The sequence below is a fragment of the Rhinolophus sinicus genome, linkage group LG06 (genome assembly GCF_036562045.2).
Source record: "Rhinolophus sinicus isolate RSC01 linkage group LG06, ASM3656204v1, whole genome shotgun sequence".
Lineage (NCBI taxonomy): Eukaryota > Metazoa > Chordata > Mammalia > Chiroptera > Rhinolophidae > Rhinolophus > Rhinolophus sinicus.
In genome coordinates, this window is record NC_133756.1 from 17398291 (window position 1) to 17418308 (window position 20018).

A 20018-nucleotide genomic window follows, 5' to 3' on the forward strand; every position below is an offset into this window, starting at 1 on the left:
ACTGGACTATACTTGTGGTCTCTATTTTCTCACTTCCCATTCATTCTTCAACCTATTGTAATTTGATTTCTACTCCATTCACTAACTATATGTCTTGTTCATGTCTTCTCAATAACGAAGTCCAGCAGAAACTTTTCCATCTTTATTTCACATAAGCACTTAGGTTTTACACTGTGGGCCATTTTTTCCTTCTGGAAAATCTCTCCCTGGGCTTCCCAGAGACCAGTCTCCTTGCTCTTTTCCTACTTTCTCTGCTGCTTTTGAGTCTTGAATCTAATCATATTGGTTTAGCATATTATGTTTCAAGAGTTCCCCAATACCTATAAAATAAAGTCCAAACCCTTCAGTATGGCATATAAGGCCCTTCCGGGTCTGGTCCCTGCTTACTCTTCTAAGCTCATTTTCCTATTACTTTCCCACAGGCATCTTTCAACCTAGCCACACCAAAACACCCATAGCTCATCCCAACACACGCTTTTTCATGCCTTTGTGCAGGTTCCCTGTACCTCACAGAATGCCCTTTCCTCCCTCTCTCCCACACCTCACCATACTCTGTTATCCAGCTACTTTTTTTTAAGACTCAAGTCATGCATATTTTTTTCCATGACACCCTCCCTCATTTTTAGGCCTAATTGAGCATTACCTCCTCTTTGATTCCACAGAGCTCTTTACTTAGTCTTCTAATATAAACCTTATTCATTATAGTTTAACTGTTGACCTGCCTTTGTACTAAAACTGTGAGCTCCTTAAGGACACATATTTTCTTATCTTTGTAGCTCCAGTGCTGAATGCTTCACAGATAGAAGGTACTGGATAAATATGTGTTGAATTAATGCATGAGATGATCAGCATTTAGGCTTACCATAGAGAGGAAGTGAAGATCCAAGAATAATTATGCTGAAAGAAGAGCAGTGGAATTTTACAGAAGGCAGAAAAGGAAAAAAAAAAAGTCATCCTGGAGACAGAAACAAATTTTTGAAATTTCTCATAGAAAAAGGTAAAATAAGTGATAGAAAAAGAATGATCAACCATACTAGCCACAAATACTAATGCATTGCATCTCTTTTCCCCAAATTTCACCCATCCTGATCTTAGAGCCAAACACACACAAGTCTGGTAGCTTCTAGCAAGTGAAATGTGCAGCTGACTCTAGCAAACTCTCTAGCACAAGCCTCTCACATTAAGTTAACCTCTCTAACATTTCCCTATCACTGTATCACAAAAACATTGACCTTCAAGAAAAGTGAGTACCTTCTGCTGAATAACTATGATGTACACCTGAAATTAATATAATATTGTAAGTTAGCTATTTTAATAAAAATCTTAAAAAAGAAGAGTACCTGCTATATGCCAGATACCAACTATTATTTCATTATGTGTGTGTGTGGCACGTGCACGCGCGCGCACACACACACACACACACACACACACACAGAGGATGCCAAAAAAATGTATACACATTTTAAGAAAGGAAAAAACTGTATCAAAATTACACGAATGGTAACCACTTTGAGCATCTCTTGTAACTGCAGAAGTCAAACGTGACTTGTACTCATCTTTTGTTATCAGTATATATTGAATATTACAATTTTAATAGTTTTTTTCCTATCTTAAAATGTGTATAATTTTTTGGCACCTTCTGTATATATACTATATTTTATAATTCTTACAAAAATCTTTGTGAATTAAGTATTACTACTCCCATTTTATAGGTGAGGACTGTTCAATGTCACACAGTATTAAGCAGGGCAAATTCAAATCAGTCTTCTAACAAAGTATTAGGTTGGTGCAAAAGTAATCGCGGTTTAAAAGGTTAAAAATAATTGCAAAGACCGCAATTCCTTTTGCACCCACCTAATACGATCATCTTCCCTCTTAAGGCAGCAACTATATGAAGATATGACTTACAAGTTTCCAGTGGTCTGTCAGGCACCTCTCACATCATGCATAGGCTAACTCTAAGGTAGACCCCTAAGGCAGATGTTGTAGAATACTCAAAATTAAAACTTTCACCAAGCTTATTCTCTGCTAGTAAAGGCCCTCTCTCTTTGACCTGTACTTCCAATTCCTCATTCTCAAACCCTAAAAAAGTCAGTAAAAATTTTATTCTCAAATTTAGAGTCTGTGATAGAGTAATGGCCCTCCAAAGATGTCCACATCCCAATTCCTGGAAACTGTGAATGTTATATTACATGGAAAACGGGACTTTGCAGATGTGATTAAGTTAAGAATATTGAGATGGGAATATTACTTAGATTTATCCAAGTTGATCCAAGAAATCAAAGGTCCCTATAAGAGGGACGTAGGAAGGAACATCGGGGTCAGAAAAGAAGATAATGACAACAGAAGCAGAGGAGAGAGAGAGAGAGAGAGAGAGAGAGAGAGAGAGAGAAAGAGAATGCAATGCTGCTGGCTTTGAAATGGAGTAAAGGGTCAGGAGCCAAGGAATTCAGGCAGTTTCTAGAAGGAGGGAAAGGCAAGAAAACAGATTCTTCTCTAGAGCCTCCAAAAGGAATATAGACTGTCAACACCTTGACTTTAGAACTTTTGACATCCAGAACTGCAAGATAATAAATTTGTGTTGTTTTAAGCTACTAATTTTCGATAATTGGTTATGGTAGGTATAGGAAACTAAGACAGAGTTTCTATTTATCAATGCCTGAGAATAAAAGCCCACTCCAATTTTATCTTTCAGAAGATTAATTTTTTTTTCAAACTTAACTTTAAGTTATCTACTCATAAATCTTTTCTTTTTAAATATACTTTTAACATTGTTTTTGCTATTTAATGACAAATCTAGGGCAAAAAGTGCCTACAATCCCATCATCAAATCAATGTTTTCATTTGATCATAGTCTAGTTCTTTTCCTTCACCACATTTTATTTTTACATATTTGTAGCAATAGCAAGGAATGGATTTTACAATCTACATTTTTACTAGTAACACTCCATGAGGTTTTTTTTTCATTTTGCTTCTTTTTTTTTTTTTAGATCCTCTTACCTCACTCCTTCCCAACCTCAGGTAAGCATCCTTTGCTGCTCCTGCAACATTTCAAAAATACAAAAATACTCCCACCTTGGGGCCGGCCCGGTGGCTCAGGCGGTTAGAGCTCCATGCTCCTAACTCCGAAGGCTGCCAGTTCGATTCCCACATGGGCCAGTGGGCTCTCAACCACAAGGTTGCCAGTTCGATGCCTCGAGTCCCGCAAGGGATGGTGGGCAGCGCCTCCTGCAACTAAGATTGAACACAGCACCTTGAGCTGAACTGCCTCTGAGCTCCTGGATGGCTCAGTTGGTTGGAGCGTGTCCTCTCAACCACAAGGTTGCCGGTTCGACTCCCAAGGGATGGTGGGCAGCGCCTCCTGCAACTAAGATTGAACACAGCACCTTGAGCTGAACTGCCTCTGAGCTCCTGGATGGCTCAGTTGGTTGGAGCGTGTCCTCTCAACCACAAGGTTGCCGGTTCGACTCCCGCAAGGGATGGTGGGCTGTGCCCCCTGCAACTAGCAACGGCAACTGGACCTGGAGCTGAGCTGTGCCCTCCACAACTAAGACTTGAAAGGACAACTTGACTTGGGAAAAAGTCCTGGAAGTACACACTGTTCCCCAATAAAGTCCTGTTCCCCTTCAAACAACAACAACAACAATATTGCATACATATGCTTTTACATGTTGATACTTTTATTTCTACAGAATAGATTTCCAGAAGAGGAATTTTACTAGATATTGCGAAACTTTCCAAAATGGCTATAGCAGTTCACATTTCCACCATTCAAAATCGAACTCATGAATCTTAAGAATTAATTTTCTTATCATTTATGCCCACTTATTTACAAAAAGGATGACCTTAATAACTAATAAACATCCCGGGAAATGTAATATGACCTTAGCAAGTAATACCTTGGGAGCAGTCAAGGTCCCACTGCAATCTCTCTCACACCTTTAGGAACTCAGTAGTACCTGATTTACTACCATCTGCTCTAGGTTCCAAACCTGGACTCAGTAGAAGCCACTCCCCTTTCCTCCTCCAGTAAAGCCTAAAAGAAAAAGAACCCCTCCCTCCTGGGCCATTTCACATCTGCCTCATTTTGATTTAAGAGACCATACAATCCAAATCTGTCCTTCCTCCTTAAATTGTGTCTCCTGGCTTATAGCATGACCATCTCCCAAGTCAGAACACTAAAACTCACTCTAGATTCTCTTATTTTCTCAGGATAGTCTCTAAGTCCCATCAATTCTACTTTTTAAAAAAGCTCCTGTTCATTCTCACTGCTACTACCTTACCTTAGGCTTGGGGGGGAGGAGGCATATTTCTTTTTTCTTTTTTTTTTTTAATGATTAGAAGATGAAACAAAAAGGCAATCTGTGGTTACAAATATTAAATGGGTATAGATGTAGAACTATGGATCAGTAAAGATTGTCTAATACGATGTCTGTTGTTAAAACAAAATTAAATTTGTAGTGAATATAAATTTAGTCCACCTAAATTCTGTCCACAGGGTCCTCACACCCATATTTTCTTTAACCTTAGGCTTTCATAATATCTTTCATCTCTACTGAAATAGTTTCCTAACCAGTTCCCTTTCTTTAATCTTGCTCTCCTTCAATCTACTTTTCACTTTGCAGCCAACAAATCTTTTCCCTACTTGAAACCAATTAGTCAGTGGCTTCCCAACTGCCCACAGGTTAAAATCCAACCTCTAGGTGTAGCATTCAGGGTCTTTCATGATTTGGTCCTCACCTACCTCTCCAGACTCATCTACCACCACTTTCCCCCACACACATTATGTTTCAACAAAACTGAATGTTTCCAAAATACACCTTTAACAACTTTGCTTTAACAACTTTGTGCATTCACCCAGTGTTTTACCTCTCCTCTACCCCACCAGTAAACCAATCATTCCCTCTTCTGTTTATACATTTTTCTATTATTAAAAACATTCATTCAACCAATATTTATTGAGCACCTCTGCCTGAGACAGTGCTAGACATTGGAAATCCAGCAGTTAATTATGGACTCAGTCCTTATCCTGATGGAATATGTAATCCAATGAGGACTAAAGACACTAAACAACTGATAAATGTGGTAAGAATTATAAAGGCTGTGGGTAAAACAGTATATAATGAAAATCTGTATTAGATGATAGCCAGGAGAAAGGGCGGGAGTTAAAAAGAGAAGCACTGTATGCATTTGTTTTCATGTGAGTATTCCGTAATTACAGTCAGAGCTCTTTAAGGGATCACGCCATCTTAATATCACTAGGCAGGACAGTAAATAGTAATGTATAGTAATGTACATTGATTACATTACAAAGATCACTGTCCCATAACTCCTTGGTTAATCACTGTCAACAAGCGAATGCAGTGACCTTATTGGCCAGCCCTGGGTCTTGTGCTCACCCTTAAAGGGGATGAGTTAGATCAATTCTACCCAAATCACATTGCAAATGGAGGAGTGGTGGTTCCAAGAGAAAAATCAAGAAACTGTTACCTAAATAAGACAGAAGGGAAGGTAGATAGGCAAAAAACAAACAAACGAACAAAAAAAGAGCAGTCCTCTTTTTAGTGGTCACTGTAATTATCTTGTTCCTTCCCCATGATGGTAAGGAGTTTATGCAGGACTGACCCTTCCCCAGCTCCAGAAATAGGTCCTGATTTGACACAGCAATGGTTCTCACAGTGTGGTTTGCAGACCAGCCAAATCAGTAACATCTGGAAACTTGTTGCAAATACAAGTTCTTAGAACCCAACCCCAAATGTGCTGACTGAGAAACTCGGGAGTAGGCCCTAGCAATCTGTGCTTTAACACATCCTCCAAGTGGCTCTGATGAACACTCAAGTTTAAGAGCCAATGGTCTAGACAGAGAAAGCTACAATTAATAGTTCAAGGAATCCAGATTTTAAGACAGTGATCCTTTGGAACACAAGAATAGTCTATTGTCAAGCTTAGGATTTTTGTGTTATATTTGTAAAAAGCATCCTTTTTCTCCCCCAGAAATGAGAAAACATGTAGTCCTAGGAGCCAAAAGCAATCATCTTGCACTGCTCAGGGGAGCCAGCCTGAGGAAAAAAACAGATATAGGGGAGAGCTGAGAGAGACGCAGAACCACAGAACCAAAGTCTGACAGTCGTAATCAAACCATGCCCTTTGGACTTTTGAATTACATGAACTTATAAATTCTTTGTTTAAACCAATCTGAGTTGGACTTTTTGTTATTGAAACTGAAAGTATCCTGATATCCACTACATCAAGTTACACATCCATCCCTAAAAACCATAGGAATACTAGGAAATACTATCTAGTACTGTCTAGCCTCTCTCTAAATTAGGGTTGGCATATTTAGCAGATAAAAATTCAGAACATTCAGGTTTAAATATCAGATAAACAACGAATAATTTTTTAATATATCCCAAATATTGCAAGAGACATATTCTATGGATTTTACCTGGCAACTCTTCTCTAAATCCCCATGGTTGATCCCTAGGAATCAAAGGAGATGTCAGTACCAGTCAGACAGATGTGACAGCAGCTCTTAGGGTACATGACTACTAGGAGAAAGACTAAATCCCAAGTCCCAAACTAATGTCCTTCAACAGATAACAGATCTAAACCACCTGACTGTCCTTTAAAACTAAGCAGGCTTCTTTCTAAAAGCCAAAACATGTTATACCCTCTATGGCAGCTAAATGTGACAAAATCAAAAGTGTTACTGTATAAGTAGTCATAGCTTCTTTTTTTTTACTCCCTTGACTCCTGGTCCTTATTACACAGATCAGAGTAATGAAATAGGCAAAGGAGAGAGTTTAAAGGGAAACAGGTACTCCTAGCAAGTTTGAGGAGGGAAGGAAAGAAACAAGAAGAATGAGACTGTACAAGTTGCTATGAGATGGTTTGGGAGTTTAGATTTAACCATGCAAAGACACTGATCAAAAATGGAAAAATCAGAATTTATATGGTATTGCAGTGTGGTATGAATATAATAATACCCTTTAGCATTTTTGAGAGACTGGAATAAAGATTTAAATTGCTTTTCAATTTAATTGATAGGCTGGTGTTTCCTCTGCATAGAAGACAGGAGATATGTCACAAGCATCCCAACTTAATAACGAAAATAACAACAACAACAACAGATACCTGCTCTAAGTCTCTTACACGTACTAACTCATATAATTCTCACAATAACCCTGCAATGGGGTTGATATTCTTCTCTCTGCCCTACAGATGAGGAAACTGCCCAAGATCAGAAGCTAGCAGTTGACAGGGTTAGAACTGGAAATGCCGCAACCTGACAGTAGAGCTCTTACACAGTGAGCAACACTTCCCTATTTCATAGCAATGTCTATACTCAAGAACTTAAGCATTACACTAATAAGCAGAAACACATAAGTATAATTATTCTAAAACACCAACAAATCTAGCACATGAAGTAAAATGAAACATGTCATAGTTTCCTTTTAATTTCTTCTCCTCTTTCATAGCCCACGATAGAAACTAAGAATTTTACAATAATTTCCTTTACAAAGTTACTTTTGAAAGTAAATTATAGTACAGTCTAGATTTATACAGTAATGTTTGTAGAAGTAACGAACGAGTAAGCCTTCGTCAAATAACTAAGTCCACCTATTATGCTGCTTTGCACCCAGATGTCAGAGATCAGAAATCATAACACTTCAAAAAAGAGAAAAACACATCAAAAATGTGTAAAATAGTTTGGGCATTATTTTAAAAGCTAAACCTTTTAATTACTGAAGCATATAGATAAATCTAAAGCTAAGAAATTAGAAAATAAAGTGACTAAGTCAGTTTTGAAATGACATGCTATATAACTGGTGGTGGTAGTAATCTTCAGAATCCAACCACTTTTCACCACCTTCGCAGCTTCCACCCTTGTCCAAGCTGCACCCTCAGCTTGTTTACTGCAATAGCCTCGTAACCATTTTGTCCATGTCCACCTTGTCCTACTCTCCACCAGCAGCCTGAATGATCTTTTTAAACCAGGAATCATAATACATCACTGTTCAGTACACTTGCATGGCTTCTCATCTCAGTCAAGTTTTAAAAGCCTAAGTTCTTACATGGTATTCCCCACCACCCACACCATTACTTGTCTTCATTTCTTACACTTTCCCCTCATTCCACTCCAGCCATATACTGTCCTTCTGGATGATCTTTGAATATATGACAGAAATTTTCCTGCCTCAGAGTAAGTCATCTGGTATTCCCTCTACCCAGCCCAGGCCCCTGCCCGCACACCTCCCATGTATCTACATGGCTTGTTCCCTCACTTCTTTAGGTCAGGGCTTCCCTGCCCTCCTATTTAAAATAGCCAGCACTTCCCCCACCAAGCCATCACTCTCTATTTTGTCCTCTGCTTTTTCTTCATGTCATTTTTCACCATCACTATGTACTTAGGAATTAGTTTATTGTCTGCTTTCTCCCGTCCCTTAAAAATGTATGTTCCATGAATACAGGGAGTTGTGCTGTTCTGTTCACTGCTATACCTAGAACAGTGTCTGGCAATCAAATATTTATTGAAAGACATGAATTAATACATGAACAACAACAAAAAATTTATGAATGCTTAATATGTTCCAGTCACTACGTTAAGTGGTTTACAGTTATTAATTTACAAAATCCCCACAACAATCCTATTGAAAGATTATCCCCATTTTTTAGGTGAGAAAACCAAAACAGAAAAGTTAAGTCAATCGCCCAAGGACACGTTAGGAAGTGGCAGAGGCACAAACTGAACCCAGGCAGTCTGATTCCAGAGCCCCTTCTCTTAACTACCCCCACCATATTGCCTCTAGACGTCCAACATACTACAGGAAAAGTCAATACTTAGTTACATAGTACATTTTAATTGAAAGACATGATCTATGGGTTACTTTAGTGTCCTAATTTTTAAGGCGTCATTCAAATCAGAAATCATTCTACAAATTCCCCAGCTTACCACTTAATTTACTAAACTTTGGAATTTGGAATTTATAGTTTTGCAAAATGCCTTCTCACGCTCACTGACTTCACATACTGATATACTCTATTCTAACACCAACACACCTCAAATATGGAAACTGTCAACCAGAGAAGTTAGCATCCTCTTCTTCTAGTAAGCAACTGACAAGAAAGACAGGAAAAGGCTTGTCGTATATTTAACTTTCTATACTAATATGTGACCCTGTAAATTCCAATTCAGAAAATGAAAATGGGTTCCCCACAACTAGATTTTAGTTTTGAAAAAGAAAAAATTAACTTGCCAATTCTTTTTATTTAGAAACACAAAGACAACAATTTTGAAAAGAGCTATCGTTCCCCAAATTACTTTCCAGAGTGGCCACTGTTTATTGCCTACCTAGCACTTATCACCTCCTCTTCCTTCCTAACAGAATCCCTCCCCAATCCAATGCCTCAAGGAAGTCAACACCACTCCAGAATCAGGCACGGACATGGTTAGTTCAAGGGTAATCACTAAATATTCGTTCGAGAAAGACAATATGACCCAATTCTGGCCAAAAAGATGTGAAAGAAGTCTGCTGGCGGTTTTTGGAGAAAGTTTCCTCTCTCGGAAAATAGAAGCACAGGAAAAAACATCTTTCTTCTTTTAGAAATTGTGTTTATGGATGATGCCTGGAATCCCTATAACCATTTTGCTACTAGCCTGAGGATGAAGCAGCCTACTAGCCCAAGGAGAGCAGAACTGAGCAATTGAAAGAATACTGGTTTTTACTGACACTGTTGAACTGCTGTAAGCAACCAAGTCTGAAGCCTATTATATAATAAGATAAAATTTCTTATTTCTTAAGCCATTTAAGTTTTGTTTTGTTTTTTAACTTGTATTTATTTTAAGTGTGTTTTTCCAGGACCCATCAGCTCCAAGAAGTTGTTTCAATCTAGTTGTGGAGGACACAGCTCACAGTGGCCCATGAGGGGATCGAGCCAGCAACCCTGGTGTTACAAGCATCATGCTCTGACCAACTGAGCTAACTGGCCGGCCCTCTTAAGCCATTTTGAATTAGGTTCTGCTGCTTGCAGCTAAAAGCGTACTAACTAAATATCCGGGATGCCAAAAAAATGTATACACATTTTAAGAGATGCTACCTATGCTCAAGCAATAGTTCGCCATTAATCAGAAGTGTCTGGTCGCTGATGGTAACCACTTTGAGCACCTCTCGTAATTGCAGAAGTCAAACGTGACTTGTATTCATCTTTTGTTATCGGTACATATTGAGTATTACAATTAATACAGTTTTTTCCTTTCTTAAAATGTGTACACATTTTTTGGGCACCCTTTGTACTTATGAAACATATCCCAGAGCTAATCTCAGAAACTAAGTTTGTGGTTAATTCTACAAATGCATATTAAAAGTTCAACATGAATTATACCATACTGAGTGTACAGAAATTGCTGTACCAGAAGCAATGTTTTTCTGTAGTGATCAACAAATACAGTGAATGCTACTGCCGCCTGCCCTCCAACGGAAAAGCAGGGATCTTCAATACAGGAAGCAGCACGCCAAACCTTAGTGACAGTGTGTGACATGTTTCAACTTGTTCGGTGCAATCAGTCAGGTATGAGCTATGGTTGAGAGAAGGTGTGCTTTAAAGTGTGCCGTATATCATCCTCCGTCATGACAATGCTCCATGTCACATATCACTTCTGGTATAGGGCAATTTCTGTCAAATAAAAACATTACATTGTGTCCCCATCCACTTTATTCAACGGATCTCCCACCGTGTGACTTCTGGCTCTTCCCCAAAGTCAAAATGATTCAGGACATCTAGGCAGCCATGACAGAGCAACTAAAGACACTCACAAAAGAGGACTTCGAGAACTGCTTCAGATAGTGGCAGGAACGATGGGATAAATGTGTCTGAAGTGAGGGGGAGTATTTTGAGGGGGATTAATGGCAAATGTGCCTTTTACTTTAATAATTTTTTTTATTTAAACATTCACCGTATTGTTTGATCACACTCGTATAAAAGCATTTAACAAAGTGCTTGGTCTATAATTATTCAGCAAATGTAGCAACTATTACCTTCATTACAAATCATTTCAAATATGAGATGCTTAGGAACTGGACAAGGACAATAAAACTATAATAAAAGGATGACTTGGAGTGACATTTCCATAGATTCATGAGATGTTATAACTAGAAAAGACCCTAGAGAACTCTTCCAAAAGCAAAATGGCCCCAGTTTAAATGTTAGGGATGAAGAAAAGAATGGGGCAAGATAGCGCAAAAGGTTTTGACTGCAAGAGTATCCAAAAAGGCAGACTTGGAATAATTACATGTCATCAAATATGCTTTAAGATACAAGGTACAATGATTTGGGTACATACCATATGCCAAACACTGTGCTAGTTATAGTAAATCTAATCCCCAAAGCAACTCTGCAAGGTAAGTATTCAATTTTACAAAAGAAAAAAATAGATATTCAGAGAGGTTAAATACTAGCCATATAACTTTTGGCAGGGTAAGAAGCAAAGCCAGGTTTGAAATCCCTATCATGTTTCCAAAGCCTGTGTTCTTTCTATTATACTCAGTCTGTATCCCCATTTAATATCAATAAAAATTATACCATGTCACATAGACATATTTGTAACTATTTTTCTACCTACCTTGTTAAATATGGTGACCAAAACATGTCTAATCTTTTCTACATTCTACGAAAAACATAAAGGATTCAACATGAAAACAATGATAAGAATAAATTTAAAAGGCACTATGCAAGGGAGAATCACCATACTGCTAATGAAACAGTTGATAACTATAAACGATAATATATTAAATGAAAGCAATGCCTAATCTTTTTCAATAAGATGTGAAAAAATTCGCATGACTTTTGTATCATTTGATTATATTAACATTGTCCCATACTATAATATCATTTAAAACTGACACCTAGCTTAGAAAGCAATCTCTTACCACACACAGAAGCATTGATATAAGAGGAACCCATCAAATGTTCAGTTATAAAGAATAATTCAAACATAGACATAGAATGCCCAAACTGCTAATAGAAAGGACCACACAGCGGCAGGTAACCTATTTCTTCAGTGTGTTTTTCAGCAGATATTTTCCCAACCACAGGGCCAGTATGCCAGTTCTCCACCAGAATGTTACTTAACTGAAATTTTACCAGGATGAAAATACCAAGTATGCCAGAGTAAGCAAGTAAGTTTCCTGAAACAATCTTTTCATATGACTTCAAACAAGTCAGAAGATACTTTATTAGGTTGGCCATCAAACTGTGTAGTCAGGTAATTTCTAGACTACTAGATCTCAAAGTGTAGCTCAAAGACCCTCCCTGGACCCCAAGACCCTTTCAGAGGGTCCAAGAGATCAAATGTATTTTCATAGTATTACTGCAACATTATTTCTCTTTCTCTCACAACTGTACAATAGAGTTTTTCAGAGGCTATGACCTGTGATATTTTAATAGACTGAATGCAGGAGAAGACATGGAAATTTCAATGTCTTCTATTAAGACAGACATTAAAGATTAAAAAGCCAGGTATTAAAGTTATTTGCAAAAACATAAAACAATGCCCCTCTTCTCATTTTTTGTTTTTGTTTTGTTTTGTTTTTTTGGGGAGGGTGGAAAATATCTTTTTTTCATTAAAAATGCTATATACACATTTAATGCTTTATTATTTTTAAGTGAATTAAATATTTTTTAAATTCCGCAGTTTTATTCTAATCCAGTAAATATCAGTAGATATAATTCACTTAAACAGAAGGTCTTTAGGATCCTCAATCATTTTTAAGAGTATAAAAGGGGTACTGAGACCAAAAAAAATCGAAAACCACTTTCTAGACCTCCCCAATATTTATGTTTTGCCAAACAATTAAAACATTTTCTAATTACTACTGAAGAGATATTGTTGCCCTAAAGGTAATTTCAGAAATTTGTCTTGATAAGGACAAAAAAAGTCTATAGACTTTTTAAAAAGAATTGTATCCACAAATTTTAAAAAGAAGTAATTTATTATATCTTCCCACAATAAAAACAATGTCAAAAATAAAGTGCGAGCTAATAGATCACTATGTATAAGCTTTGGGCATGAATTTATGATCAGGCGTGTATTGGTAATCCTCCAATAGCTCCTATACCAAAGGCAGGGCTCTTTGAGAGGCCTATCCAGCAACTGTTCTGTTCTAGAACAATCCCGATTCCCAAATCATAACAGGACTAACCAAGATGCTTATCAGCAATTCTCTGCACCACAATCTTAACATTTCCAAAATAAAAAGTTTTGTTTCATCTGAATAGTTCAGTATTTCTATTGCTCCTGGCAAATACATAAAAATTAAGACATCAGTCTTCCATTTGGATCCAACCCTTACATTGTCAATAAATTATAGCAGGTATAGCAATCCATGAAGTTATTAGAAACCTTCAGGATACATGGCAACAATAGTTTTTGAAAAGGCTGGAAGGAAACACCTTTGAAAAATAGCTTTTTAACAGGGAAAAACACATACACACATAAGGATTAACAGAAAACAAGAAAAATAGCTTTGGAGGCAGCTGGAAGCAGTAACAATTTTGCATTTATGGCTCAGTCTAAAATTAAGATGAAGACCATATTTTAAAAACTGTAATATTAATATTACAGTTAAGGACACTAAGTCAACTATTGTCTAATTCAAAAGTTATTTAGCCCTAAGCTACTGCCATAGCCAAGTTATGAGGTGACCAAGGGCCGTAAGTAGAAAACCACTTAAAGGCTAGAAAGAAACGGTGCTCCTTAGGTATTTATTAATTCAACACATATTTATGAAATTGTCTACTACTTGCAAGACCCTGAGCAAGCTAAAAAGCTCATAATCTGGTGGAAAGACAATTCCATAGGGGGAAATACACATAAATAAATGCAGAAGCTACGCTAGACAGAACGGAAGTTCTATCTGAGAAGTGTTAGAAGAAGGAGGGAAAAGGAAGAAAGGATGTCTTCTAACAGAAGGAATCAGAGAACATATACTCTGGTAAAGAAGGCCTCTAACCTGGGTCCTCGACATATATAAGATTTCAACAAGTAACTACTGGGATTGAAAGGCACCCCAGCAAGAGGAAAAAGCATACATTCAAGGAACAGCAAGTACAAAATAGCTTCCATAGAACTTGTGATGGACTCCAGCAGAACAGACTGGAAAATTAGGTTGGAAGCAAAAATTGAGGGACTTAATATGACAGGGTAAGCAAGCTGAGGCTTTTTTTAGTAGGCAAAGGGAAGCCATTGGAAGGTTTTTAAAGTCATTGGAAGATTTACCCTTGGAAGGTAAATCATCAGATGACACTTTAATAACAATGCAGATTGGACAGAGTAGAAATAGGGAGAGCAGTTAATGCGCTACCATACCAGTCCAGGCAGAAAATAGTAAGCTTAATCTGGGTTAGGAGCTAAGAAAAAGACAGATACGGGACACGCTGCAACCTCTTCACTAATAATTTACTCAGCTTAAACATTTCAAAAACTTAATTTACTACAGAAAACAAGGTTGGTGTTCACACTATTTCCATTAAAAACCACTCATTTCATAGGCAATATTTCAGCATATTCAAGTGTGCTTCCTTTTTTATAAACTGTTAGGAATAACTAACAGTATTCTACATTATGGCTACAAAATAGGTAATAAAGAACACCATGTGCATATTTTCAATATATTGACTAGAATTTCAGTATGTAAAATTTCATTCAAGAATGAATATTTTAAACTCAAAAGTTTATTTCCATGTAATATACAAAGTTTGGATTAGAATTTTCTATACAACCCTATAAGACCCACATCACTATATAATTATAATAGTCAACTTTTCTTAAAATCATTTTTGGACAACTCAGCTCAACTTGGCCAATATTCTTCTACTAGGCCCATATTTTTCAAACATTAGTTCCTTCTTCAGGTTCTCCCCTCCTCCCCACTCACCTCTCCGCCCAACAAATTCCCTTTGTATGCCTGCAAGGCAAGATACTACATGATATACGGTATGATTCTAAGGCAGTTTGAATATATAATTCTTATAATAACAGAAATCTAGAATTATTAGAATTATTAACCTTACTTTTTACAGGAAAGGAACCAATGATGTATTAAATTTCCATTCATATGAATGACAAATACATCTAATAGAAATGATGCTATACCATTAGGGGGAAACAAAGGAGGAAATACACACAATAGATGGATGGCAAATCTTACAAACTTTGCAGAACACTGAAAAGCTGCATCTGGATTGAAGTCACAATTATAAAAGCAAATAACAAAGCCTCCAAAATGAAGGGAAAAGAAAAAATTCTAAGTGATCATTAAAAGAGCGAAAAAGGTTGATTCAATATAAGTATTAGTTTTTAATATAGCATCATTTAACACTATGAGTAACTGAGAAAAAACAAAGAGAATAATTCACAGTTCAAAAGGGCACAGGAACACATTTTTACATACATTTAGAAGACAGTTATACTTCATTACACTTGCATGGGCTCAAATCCTTTCAAATGTTTCCAAAAATACATAGTCTTATATAATAATTGAGATTCCCCAATGACATACAATTTATTCTGTAGGCTTAACACATTTTAGCTATAACACATTTTTAAAAGACATAACAAATTAATGCTCAACAGAAATAAGGAGTCACAAAGGCCCTCTACTTATTCAAAATCATTACATAAAGCACTGTCCATAATTGCAAACAGGGTTTGAAAATCTGACAACTAATAATTATAAAATGGGGTAGACTTTAAAGAAAAAAATATTTTCCCAACTTTTCCATTTTCCTTCCTTTTCCTTTCCTACCAGATACACAAAATGTCTGTAAGGGTCTCAGACAAAGCTCTAAAGTAGAAATCCAGTGTATGTATACTTTACATTATGTGTATTTGAACCTTTATCACATATATGTACATATCACATATATTCACACACAAAAAAGAAAGGTTCCTCCTTTTTTTACGGTAAGACTTGAAGTTATATTAAACCCTGTCCCATAAATTACATCACCACAAACTAAAGAGCAATAAAATATTGCACGTATATCTCTCTGAGCGACTATATTCTGAGATGAAAAACCTCAGACTAAGGCCATGACTGAATAAAAACGCCCAATTCCTGAAAATCACTAACCGGCATTCGGTTTCTGTAAAATAAAGGGGGGGAGGGTCTTAAAATGAATAATCACACTGGCAAGCCAGTTTCAGAAGTTAACGAAGGTAAAACACAACGAACCAAAAGAGACAAACGTATGAAATGACAAGCTTTAGAAAATTCCCCCAAAGGGGAAGACTGACTTCAAGACTGGAATATAAAGCATCCTTTGCAGGTAGAAGAATCTTTAATTGAAAAAGAAAAAAGGGGGAGGGGCACGACAAAAAACTGAACGAAATGCCAATGCAAAGAAGTAAAAGAAACGGGTCTCTCCTCCCACCCCCACTCCGGCCCCCACCCCCACCCTCAAAGGACAATAGGATCAGGGTCCTAACTGCAAACTTTAAACGTGTAAACCAGAAGCAGTTTACTGCAGCTCTAACTGCAAATCTGCCCCTAATCCCAAACCCAGCGCACCCAGGAATAATTCTGCCCTGAAAACATCACCAAGATCTTGTTAAACAAATCAGACCCATCAAGATTCTTTTTTTCTCCCAAGTACCTGGAGGATCCATTTCAATATAAAATATCAGTTCTGTCGAATAGGGCATCATCACCTCCCTCCAGTCTGCGTCATCGCGGTCCATACTCCACACCGTATTGTACATCTCGCTGTCAGGGGCAAGTCGTCAGGAAATATATAGAAAGCATATAATTTTTATCTGATATTTAAAAATCTAAAAATATGTATCTGTAAAAATCCTACACGGAAATGTACTTCGGGGTTTCCAACGGCAGGTACAAGTCCAGGCAACTACCAGGACGAGGACGGGGTCCTCCCCGTCTCTCTTCTACAGTGCCCAGCAAAATGCCCCCCGAACTTTCAATCTATGGGCTTTGCTCCTCAAAAAAGTAAAGAGAGGCTTGCAGGGCGGAGGGCAAAGGTGTTAAAAAGAGGCTTCCCAAAAATCCCTTCTACACGGTCGCTCTCCAAAGAGAAGAGCTCCCAGCACCTCCAAATCTTTCGCCACTTTTGTATCCTTAGGAAGAATGAAGGGGAAAAAATGAACGCGCTGGGAGTAAGGTGGAAAAGTGACAAAGGAAGGCATAAAAAAGGGGGGGGAGTATTGCGTTCAAGTTTCGGGGTCCCACTCGTCTGCAGAGAGCTATCCCCTTAGGGTTCTGGACTCCGACTCCGTTCCGGTCAGGCTCGGAACCAAAGCTGCTGCAGCCTTGGGATTGGGACCCGTTGGAGAGTCCAGTTAGCGTTGTTTGGCTCGGCGCTCCCGCCGGGCTGTAAGGAACCCCGCCAGTACCGGCTCCCCTCACGCTCTGCCCTGACTCTATCCACTGGAGTTTCATTTTAACGGCGCCGAGGGGGACACCCTCCCCCGCCCCCAAGCTCCCCCGCTGAGGCTCTACCCAACTGCGCCAGGCAGGGGGAACAGCCAGCATCACCACTGCCCCTTCCACTCTATACCGCCTTAATGTACTAGAGATCATGTCAAGTGCCTGAGAAAGTGTTCAGAAAAGTGTCCTCCATCTCAGCTTTCAACTCTCCCCACCGAGCTCTAGACCTCGGCTCCTAAAATGTCCATCTTCTCTCCCCCCAGCCTCAATCAGAATGGTACGGTCCGGGCGCTGGCCGCACGCCAGGAGTCAGTACCCGGAGCACGCGAGCGGGGCGGGGAAGGAAGGGGGAGAGGGAGGGAGGGGGAAGAGAGGGTAAGATGGATGGTGATTGGCTGATCCTGGTTGCCCGAGCCCCGAGTCTGCGTCTTTTGTCTGCCTTGCTTCAACGAAGGAGCGGGAGACGGCTGCGCGCCCCAAGCGAGCCAATCAGAAACCAGCCGGCGCCGGCCGGTGAGGCGACGATTGGTCCGAACCCAGTTACTAAGCGGGACAAAGGCAGAAGGGGGGGAAGAAAAGAGGAAAAAAAAAGAAAGAAAGAAAGCGCAAACGGCGATTACTAACAGGCTGGGCAAGCGCTCGGGGACTCAGGCTGCCGGGAGACAGGCGGGGCTCCCGCTAAGGCTCGGTCCGCCCGCAGGAGTTAAGAGAGGGGGAGGACAGGCTAACGCGAGACACCTCTGCCCGGAGACTGGCCGCAGAGGAGGGGAGCGGACGGAGAGGGGCGCATGCTGTCTCTTGGCAGGACGTTTGTTCTTGTGGTCCTTAGGTCTCGGGGCTGAGTCCCTCCCCACAGACCCCTTCACCGCGCTGGGACAACCTTCCTCACCCCCACCCCCAATGAGAAGTTGTCAAAGTAAAGGTCCCCAAACCCACTTGCAGAATTGTTACCGATCAGTGAGCGATGTGGCCCCCTGCAACGTCCCGGCGGTTAGTTGAGCCCAGCCCTGGCTTCCCCCTCCCCCCCAGCAGTTAGTCATTTCTTAAGGAGGCATTTCACAGTTCCTCTGCGTTTCCCACCCAAGGACTTTTGAACCCACAGCTAACTCCCCACCTGAAATAGTGGGACGCCACAGAAGGCCCCTCAGCTAGCGTGGTCAAGGCAGAAAAAAATGGCTTGCAATTACAGTGCGTGTGTGATTTCGGAGATAAGTCGCAGGGGTTGGAATTCCCTAGCCAAAAAGGTTCTGTTTCCCTGACAGACCCTCTTCTACATACACCCAGTCTCTCCCGCAAGTTTAAAACTAGGATAGGCTTCAGTATGAAAATGCTGAATGTTTCCATGTATTTCAGAAACAGCTAATTAGCTTGCTGGGGAACACTGAACAGCCAAAAGCAGATTTGTGTGTGAAAGTTGTGCCTGGAATTGTCATTTTGCAGACCCTACAATACAGTCTGGGAAGGCCAAAAACTGCTCCATTTCCTCTTTACACAGGAACAACAAAGCCCATTGTGTTTGGGTTGACAACCTGATTTAAGCCCTAGCAAAACCTCCTACACTGAGTGGATCTGCTGTATTGATTCGGGCCTGTGGAATAGTTGCCATGTTTCAGCCTCTGCCTCCTAAAGTGGTTCTTCCTTCCTTACAGGTGCTGTAAGTTGAAATAGTTCCTGGGAGCAGATGCTCAAATGTGTTTGGACAGGGTGTAGAGTCATGGATTAAAAAGAGCCACTAAGAACAAATGGACAAGCTTGAGCTGACAAAACACATCAGGAGTCTTACATGCTTGCTTTCTTACATTTCTGAAATCCAAATGTGATTCAGAAGCCAGATCAATTTTGGGGCAGGGCACGTTGTTAATTTAAATGTCCTGAACCATTCCTCTAGGTAAAAGATGCTGGAAAGTCAACTCTAATTTGTGGCTGGCTTCCCAGCAGTCTCTCTACTTCACTATATCTGGGAGCCAGAAGTGCTCACATTTGATAACTCAAAAGGCAGAACAATCAGTCAAGGGCAAGTTGGTTTATTTTTGTTCACGGGTGTCCCTGTGCATTCCCAAACAAAATGAAGGTGAAGAGAGGAAGTGTGGAAAAGATAATGACTTTCAGATTTCCACAGCAGCTTTTGCCTGGGCCACTTTTCATCATTTAGTGGTGGAGTTTCAATGTCTAATACACAGAGCAATCACCCAGGCCTTTCCCACAGCTAACACTTTAGGAGATATAGTGAAGAAGAAGCACAGCATATAATCTAGTGCTCAAGACTGACGCATGGAATAAAGCTGTGATACAAACCTACCAGCTAAAATTGTATTAACCCAACTTTCCAACAAATAAACATTTGCATAGGAGACCTCCAAAGAATAACAGTGATGCGAGAGGCAATGATGCATCAAGGGGAAGCACACTTCCTTCAGACGGGCTTGAACCAGTGCCCTGCTATGGTGGGAAGTGCCTGTCATATGATGCTGGCCTTTCAGTTGAGAAATAGAAGTGAGGTTCTGACTGCTTGTCACCAAACTGCTTCAGGCTCTTTGGCAAAGGTAGAGAATGTTAGCTCTGGTGTCCTGGACCATT

At 39.4% G+C, this 20018-nt stretch overlaps 1 protein-coding gene across 1 annotated transcript in view; it reads right to left on the reverse strand.

The window, feature by feature from the left end:
• Positions 1-17603, reverse strand: part of PIK3R3 (phosphoinositide-3-kinase regulatory subunit 3) — a 70591-nt gene extending 52988 nt beyond the window's left edge. The window contains exons 1-2 of the mRNA XM_019749356.2: positions 17585-17603; positions 16654-16763 (exon numbers count right to left, since the gene is read on the reverse strand). Coding sequence (XP_019604915.1) covers positions 16654-16759 — 106 coding nt within the window. The 5' untranslated portion in view covers positions 16760-16763; positions 17585-17603. The remainder of the gene's footprint in view (positions 1-16653; positions 16764-17584) is intronic.
• Positions 17604-20018: the final 2415 nt, after the last annotated feature.